The sequence below is a fragment of the Benincasa hispida genome, chromosome 8 (assembly GCF_027475165.1).
Source record: "Benincasa hispida cultivar pf3 chromosome 8, pf3_genome.v1.1, whole genome shotgun sequence".
Lineage (NCBI taxonomy): Eukaryota > Viridiplantae > Streptophyta > Magnoliopsida > Cucurbitales > Cucurbitaceae > Benincasa > Benincasa hispida.
Window position 1 is genome coordinate 9,198,774 of NC_143485.1, and position 9,091 is coordinate 9,207,864.

General features: G+C 34.8%; 1 protein-coding gene across 1 annotated transcript; it reads right to left on the minus strand.

The window, feature by feature from the left end:
* Window positions 1–7,240: 7,240 nt before the first annotated feature.
* On the minus strand, window positions 7,241–8,339 carry LOC150034344 (uncharacterized). The gene is made up of 2 exons (XM_090316682.1): window positions 8,315–8,339; window positions 7,241–7,806 (listed from the first exon to the last, which is right to left on the minus strand). Exons 1-2 carry the CDS (start codon window positions 8,337–8,339, stop codon window positions 7,241–7,243), a joined length of 591 nt encoding a protein of 196 aa, XP_090172808.1.
* Between the last annotated feature and the right edge of the window lie 752 nt (window positions 8,340–9,091).

Sequence of the window (9,091 nt, forward strand, 5' to 3'; positions counted from 1 at the left end):
GATCCCTTCTAGAATTTTCTTTGGGTAACAATGTTTGATTTCCCTTATTGATTCTTATTTTTTATCAAGGATTGGTAGGTCTGAAGCTCATATGAAAAAGTAGTCAGATTATATTCTATTTTATTCATCACAACATTTGTGCCAAATTTCAAGAAACTCTTGGGAAGAGATTCCATGATGAAACCGACTTGATTCTTTTCGTCTATGACAGCCTCGTTCACTTCCGCTCTATTGAAGTAAACTATCATGTTCAGGACATGTTCTCTAATAGAGGTCTCCTCCTTCATTGTAAATGTATTTAATAGCATCATGTTAAACAGATGAGGAAGATTGTCCAAATGTCGCCTGTAACAACTCCATGATCTTTCTAGCGGAGACCTTGTTTTCATGCTTCTTAATTCACACATTGGATATGCTAGCTAAGATATAGGTTCGGGCTTTTTTATTTGCCCTGATCCACCTGTCATATGAATCCCGAATATTTTGGTTTGTAGTAGAGCTGAAAACTAGAGGACGTTCCTTCGTTAAAATGAACCTTAAATCATCTACAACTAGTATTGTATTGATGTTTGATTTCCAGTTTGAACAACCCTTGCTGTTAAATTTTTTAGAAGCTAAAATTTAGATAATTGAATTTGACATGCTGAAACATAAACAAATTCTATTAGAAAAATGTATCTAAATCCAAATTTAATTTTCGAAAAAGTAATAATATACCCATATTTCATTATTTATTTGGGGCAGTCAAATGTTCCTTCATTGAAGCAAGACATTCTTGACTAAGAAACTATTTTCAGAATAATTCTTTATTCCTTTATTTCTTTAGTTACTGTTTTCGGTCAAGAACTTACTAACACTTAGTAATTCTTATAAGTGTGGCCCTCCATTTTTAGATTTTCATAGAACGGTATCAACAAGCCTTCAAACTGAAAGACAATGCTGAAGATGGAACTAAGAAACCCTATTCATTTATGAAGTTTGAGTTGTTGTGAATCCTATATTACAACACTCCAAGGGGATAGTAGCTGGAAAAATGACTAGTTAATGCTACCTAAAAACGACAATAGGTGCAACATAAGAATCTCATGGTTCAAATTAATGGAAGAGACTGTAGGATATGTTGACACATTTCCTTTACCCACTTACTATGAACATCTTCCCTTATTCACCTTGTTATTGACCCATGTAAAAAAATTTCCGAATGGAGCAGTCGCAGTAAAAGTGATATGAAGCCGATCATGGATCTCACGGTGTGAACTCTTAGGGATGTGAGAACTAAAAAAAATATATCATATATAATGTTAATCTCCCATTGAAGTGTTCTGGTTGATTGGGTATATTCATTTACTTAGAATATGCCAGCTAAAACATCCTAAGTCTTGGTGATTATCCAAGTATAACGATTATATTTGAATTTAACCTACGATGTTTAAGTGATAGACAATTTTATTAGCTCACACTACTCACGTCATAAAATCGGGTTATTAGTGCTTAATAATTTGACTATATTCCCCAGGTAGCAGGTGTTCTGTAAACCGTCAACTTAAGTACATATAACCTTTGATAGGATTATAGACCGCTTGAGTTTATAACCAAGGTTTTACAAGATAACGACCTATTTTAACTATTAAAATTAGTTGTTATTTGTTAGGCCTAAGTGAGCATGCATCTTATCTTTGTTATAGGTTTTAAATGTCTAATCACTAGAAGAAATTTGGGCTTTAATGTCGGTTTTTAACCGATATTAAAGGGCTTTAATGTTGGTTGACAACCGATATTAAAGATAGTGTTATTAAAGCCCTTTAATGTCGGTTTTAAACCAACATTAAAAGGCTTCAATAATACAACCTTCAATGTCGGTTGCAACCGACATTAAAGACCTTCAGTGAAATTTCCAGCCGACATTAACAATCGACACAATTTACTTTCTGTTCTTCTGGGATGTTCATGTGGCGGAAAAAAGTTTCTATTTCTGTTATTCAATTCTCTGCTATAGTAGATCCACAGATGATCCATTAAATGTTGAAGGATTGAACTTCCTGAATTCTTGAATGATCTTCGAGTCATTTGTATCGTTGATTATTGGTGTGGTAGACGAGGTTGTGTTTCCATTACCCGTATTTTGTATGTATTTGTATCGCATCTGGTGTAAGTATCACATAAGGCGTCTGTCCATGTCCTTGATTTTGATCCCTTGTGGATTCACTTCGAGGTCTGCCTCGTCGTGTTGGAGCCCTTTGTGAGGGCATCTGATACACACATTTTATTTTCATAGTAAGGAAGCCATCTAATTTTATTTTATTTTTTAACTCATACCTATGTTTACTAAATTATTTACTAAATTACTTGTTTGAAAATTCCACTTACCAGCGTATTTGGCATAACTATGGGCATCCCTTAACAAGCCAAAACATCAAACACCACGACTCTTCTAATTAGTAGAGCCTAATTGGCTCAAATGCTCTGATACCAAACTGTAACGACCGGATTCTTACATATTATGATCCGACCGCTACGACATGCATACTTAGACTTTTCTATCATGAGATGAGTTTTAGTAAAAATCTCAAAAGAACATATCTTCGATTTTATTAATTAGGTGGAAAACTATATAAAAAGTTTATTTTACAAAACACCAGGATCCATAAAATATTAACGTAGTGATACAAAAATGCATATGCCTATAATAGTGAGCTTGATGGTTGGCCATTTGAGCGACGTCTAGTTCTGCCACCTACGCTGTGTCCTTACTTACAAAGTCTATAAAATAGGATGAGTATATAATATACCCAGTAAGTAGTTCTCACATAGGGTAGTGACCAAATGCACAATCACATGCAACATGTCCTGAAAACATATGATTGGGACCGAAAACATATAATAATATGTGGTGGTCGGTTATGCTTCTAACGTAAATTTCTCCGCCCTGGTAGAAAGATGAGGACTTAAGCGGAAACTAACCCATCTGATGATTAGCGGGTCATGCAGTCAGTAGGGCCAGAGTCGCATCTAACATCAACCATTAGCATAAACGTAAGAATGGACTAGAGGGGTGCAACCATACATACCCTGTTAGTCCCTAGCATAAACTTGACATAGAATTGGGTCTAGAGGAGTACAACCATACATGCCCTGCTAGCCCTAGAAGCATAACATTTAAAATTTAATCTTATTTCATCGTAGTGAACAAACATAATGCATGGGGTCCCTTGTCGATAAATGTATTTTAAACATGTAATGCAACATAACAATAACATAATTATGCAATATATTAAAGGTACACAACCATAAAACACTTAAAGAGAGGGTGAGATAAACTATTTACCTTAACTGCGATCCTAGTTATTCCTTATTATTCCTTATGGTTTAATCAGTAGAGCTTTCCCTCTTAAACTAGAATAAAATTTGGGTAGCACTTCCCTCGCGTTTTCTCCTTCTAGCTAACAGAATTACTTCACCCTTTTCACACGATTTTTACTACTGAGTTTTGTTTTAGAATGAGTTTAATTTTCAGCCTAAAGAAGCCTATTTATAGCCATTTCCAGCTCTTCTCTGTGTGATAACTCATCCTACAAATGGCTTCTTTAAAATTACTTAGGTTTAAGAATTTCTCTTAATAAGACACCTAATTTTGGCTAACGTTTGCCCTTACGTCATCAACCTTTGTTTGTATTCAATTTTAGGATTCTCCATGTATAATCTATAAGATCGTGGCCAAATTTAATGCATAATCCACGCTTCGGTCTAAATCTCGCTCTTTCTGTTCTCAGAATCTCGCTCTCTCTAGTTTTCTCGCTGGTTTGGCTCTCAGGACTCTCGTGGCTCTCGCTCTCTCCAGCTTTCTCGCTGGTTTTACTCTCGTGACTCTCGGTCTTTCCCACTTTCTCGCTGAGAATCTCGCTCTCCCCACTCTCGCTCTCCCTAATTTTCTCTCCAATCTCGCCAGTGTGGCTCTCTTCTTCTTTCTCTCCATCTTTTCTCTCCAACTTTGCTCTCTCCCAGTTTTCTCTCCAATATTTCTCTCCAATCTCGCCAGTGTGGCTCTCTCCTTGTTTCTCTCCATATTTTCTTTCCAAATTTGCTCTCTCCCAGTTTTCTATCCACTATTTATCTCCAATCTCGCTCTCTCCAATCTCGTCAGTGTGGCTCTTTCCCAATTTTCTCTCCAATATTTCTCTCTAATCTCGCTCTTTTTAGGTTTCTCTCCACCAATCTCGCTAGTTTTCACGTGTGGGTTGCCTTCACCGCTTGTGACACATGGATTCCACTTCCCCTTTTTAACTCTTTCAAATTTTTAACCGTATATGGGCAATTAATTCACCTCCAATTCTTCCAATGAGTAGTGCCCAAAAAGTTATCTACTGCCCTTTGTTTCCCGAATTAGCTAGCGTTCAACTTCTAATTAATCCTCCCGATTCATTATTTTTAGATAATTAATAAATTTCTTATTTTTTTCTAATTCTAAATTTACACTCGATTTTCCTATTAAATTTATATATTTTTCATTCTTGATTATATATTTTATTTGTTTTCCTGCTTTCTAAATTAGGGTTAGGGTATTACATTTACCACCCTCTTAAATAAAATTTCATCCTGTTTAACATTTGACATTTAATTTCCTGTAAAAACATATAAGCTAGCAAAATGAGAGTCAGATAAGAGCAAGTTTGAATTGAAAAACTAGCAGAGAAATTTAGTAAACAATAGAAGAAATAACAGAAGATACAAACTGAGTGACAGTTGAAAAACAAAGACGTAAAGTCCAAAATTCTTGTAGTGTTTGATCCTGTAAGCATATCATTTTGTTTTAACTAAGTATAATAGATACTCTATTGCTAAAATTCTCGGCACTTACATATTATACAATGCATGTATAAGAACCATTCAATGGAGAGATTAGCTTAGAGACTCTAAAACAACACAATCAGTATAATCCTAAAATTATTGTCCCTTTCACATACTACCAAACTTCTCTTGAACTGTGACTTTCTACAAAGACAAATTAACAGCTAAAGCAGGGCTTTCATAAAGTGCAATAAGAAAAATATACAAGAACGTCCCAAAAGTTTTGATTATCCACCACATCATTTTCAAGATCCGAACTACGGAAAACTATGGCCAACAAGATCAAGACTATATAGGAAAAGGTTAAATGATTTGAACACCCCTTAGAAAAAGAACATGGGCACAGAACAATCTTGTACTACGGATTGATATAGTTCTAATTAAATGTATGTTATTTATAAAAGTAATAATGAATCAAGTTCAAATGTTTTGGATGACAAGAGTTGTAACCCAATAGAGTAAACAACAAAGTCGACAAGCACGTGAAGAAAAGCCATAAAGAAAAACCAAAAAGTAAACTTTTTCACCCTCAATGACATAGTAGAATCTTTGAAGTCATTTTAACCAAATATCACCTACTCTATAATAAAAAAAAAATATCATGTTAAAATTTTACTTTCCATTCTCTCAATAGCCAAACAAGCTAAAAAACATGAAGACTGAAAAATAAAGCTATACACAAAAACAAACTTGTGAATTAACACGTATATCATAAGTTGTTGTAAGGCACATTCAAGCATTTTAAGGGAGAAAAATAACAAACAATATGTAGAGAATTATATCCATTGACTCTTAAAATGATTGCACATAACAACAAATACAAAAGCACATGTAACTAAAAGGACACTAGGAATTAATGCCATCAGTTATACATGAAGCATATCTAGATACAAGTATTTATAAGATCATTTTTTTACCACTCAATCCTTACATGAACCCCTCCCAAAACCACAAAAGAATGTATACTTTCCCTTCCAATAAGCAAACATACCAAGTAGCTTATCAATATTATACAACACAAATAATAATAAGTAAACAACTATCAAAGCCAAAAACTAGCATTGATAGTATCAGAAACAAGTGATGTGTGCCCTAAATATTTTAACACCCCAATCTCAGCATCTTCGAATTGATTCAATATAAGTTGCATTAATATAAGCAATTTATAAATAACGAAAGAAATGAACTCAACCCATAAATTTTCGAATTGATTTTTTTTATCTTAGCATCCTCAAGAATCTAAAATTTGACCAGGGCCTTACATCAGTTAGCCATTGTAAAAAATCTAGTTTATCACAACAATGATACTCAACATGATTTTGACAAACAAAAATAAAATAATGACATTCGATAGAGCTAAACTAAAGCCATAAGACAACCACTGAAGCTAAACGGCTAACCAACTTCTTAGTTAAGTCAGATGGTAAAAGAAACCTTCTATTCATTCTCGACACTTTTTCCCAGTTGACACATTAATTAGATTGGATGTTTGAAAAGATTCTCTTTTTATGGTTTATCGTGTAGCTTTTAATAAAACAAATTTTTGGTTTATTATGTGAAGGAAAGAGAGATGTCAATCATCAAGACCTGATATTACTGGGGTTAGAATACCATCCCGAATAATCATTGAAGTGCCCATCAGAACTAACAACAATATAAGAGTTTTCAAGGATGATCTCTTCTCCAGAGTCTCTTTGATATGTAACCTTTCCAACTCCGACGTGGGTAGTTTAAGATTAAAACTTGAGATATGTTCGTTAGCTGGCTCGAATCACATACAAGTAGCTTATCATATGTTCGTCGGGATGCTGAGAAGGGTTGAGAGAATTCCCCACATACAAGCTCGGATCACATAATTAAAATCCAAAGTATACCAAAACATAAGCATAAGAATATGAAAGAGGAAAGGAGGAAATTAGCATTCAATATCTAAAACTCACATGATCCAATGGTGACAAAAATGAATAATGCAAGAAGAATAGAGCCAACAGGGTAGTTCTTTCCCTTCTTTGTAGCAGTCTCAGACACAACCCCTTTTCAAAATGTTCTTCTTGAACCTTTCCACCTTCCCATCCTCAAGATGAGTGATGTCGTCTACAAAACCCATCAATCAAATCAAATCAAATCATAAATCGAAAAATCTGCAACACCAACAACATGATCCAAGAGATTGAAAAGAACTGCCTGATCAAAAGTTAAACTACAAGCTTTACAAGTCCAAGAAAATATGAAATAATCACTAGTTTATCATTAGTTGAGGCTTATAAAACAAGCAAAAAAAAGGAGGCATTTTATTGTGAAAAAAAGGGAGAACTGTTAGTTAGAGATGCAATAGAGCCCTTATTTTTCTTCCAAACAGCTACCTAATAAAATAACATTTCAACTTAAAATCTGATTAAAAATAGAAAAAAGAAAACGAAGTTTTATAGTTAGACGGAAGAATCTGGATGCCGTTGGGCAAGTTCTTAGCCGTGGGAACTCGGAGTTGCGACTCAGTCTCCGTAATCAGTCTCGGCTTAAAGATTCTGACGGCGGCGATTTTCGGTGCAGTTTTCAAGTAGGATAACTTGAACGTGTTCTGATCAAACGGACTGTGCAAAAATAAGTCCGCATTCGGATACTCCTTCAGAATCTTCTCCATAATGGACGGTCTGGCGACCTCAAACCTCCTCACTCTGCCGACTAAACACACCGCCATTTTCAAATTCTGTAACTCGATCTTCATCTTCTCCATAATGGACGGTCTGGTGTCCTCTAGGAGGCTGACTCGGGGAAAGGCCAAATGAAGAAGAATCGTGAGTGGGAGTATTGGATTGTCGAGGCCGTTGAAACGCAGCACCGGCGATGAAGGATTGAAGCGTGCGAAAGTGGAAAATGTAATCTCAAGGACAGTGGTGGCGGAGAAAAAGACAATGAAAGAGAGAGGAGTTAGTATGAGAAAGAGGAGACGACAATCGAAATCTGTAAAGGATCGTGGTTAGGGTTTATGAGGATGGAAAGAAGTGGTTACGGTTTATAAGCGGGAAATGAAAAAAATCAGAGGGGGGGGGGTTAAAGCGAATCTTTAATGTCGGTTTAAGGTATACCTATAATGTTGGTTTAAAACCGACATTAAAGATCCGCTTTTTTTTAAAAAAACAAAACCGACATTATACATCCAATTTCACTTTCTCCAACCGACAATAAAGTCTAAAATTCTTGTAGTGAATTCATTTTATAACACTTTTATAAAACTATAGACATACTATAACATACAACAAACATTCCATAATTTAATTTAACAACTTATATTAAATACATGAAATCCTAAATCATGCATACTATATATTATAAAATATTATAACATACTTTCAATGCATAAAACATGCTTTCTATGGTGGGATTTTAAATCTACATGATATACTTTATGCACATACAATATTTAATTTAATTAAACATACATTCAAAATGCATTAATAATTAAACATACACTGAAATGGAGTGGTTTTTGGCATTTTAAGCAAGAAAAAGCTAAAAATTATTACAAAATAATTCAATACAAGTCTTGAATCGTCCAAACCGACCTAAACGACTCCGAACCACCTTAATCAGACCTCCAAGGAAGAAATTTGGGCTGAACCAGTCTGAAACAGGTTGAATCGAACCTCCAAGACCCGAACTGACCGAATCGGTTCTGTTGAATCGTCAGTTCATTGACGCACGTGCATTCTGGCTGCGATGAACAACATTGCAATGTTGCACCCAGCGTTGCATTGCCACAGGATTTTCCTTCTAATCTGGGCTAGCTGAAGAACAACATTACAACTCTCCAAGGGCAGCGTTGCAATGCTGTAAGGCAGAAGCTTCACTTGCTGTTGAGTATGTTTTGATTCTTCTTCAATTACAATCTAAATGCAACTTTATTGACTTTAACAAATTTACAGGCTATTAATCACACATTAAGACCCATAAACAAAGAGCCAATTACAACAATTACTACATAATTGAAGAGAAATCTAATACCAAAATCACAATTTATCTATTTCAGCACCCATTTCATGCAACTCATGAAAAACATCCACAAAGCTAAAATTAACGTGAATTGAGTGCTTAGAACATACTTTGATACCAGTTGATGAAGTTGACATTCAATACAAGAAGCTATTAGGATCCTAAGAACTCTAACTACATCTATTTTAGTGGATTAGCATGCATGTTTATGAAAATATTAATAGTGGGGTTTCAAGAATACAACCTTTGATGAATT

What these genes read in the sequence shown, in the direction of transcription:
- LOC150034344 (XM_090316682.1), bottom strand. Translation starts at nt 8,339, where the DNA reads ATGCCAAAAACCACTCCATTTCAGT. An exon ending in AAAAACCACTCCATTTCAGT is followed by an intron (nt 7,807 to 8,314) that starts GTATGTTTAATT and finishes GATCCTTTACAG; the next exon opens with ATTTCGATTGTCGTCTCCTC.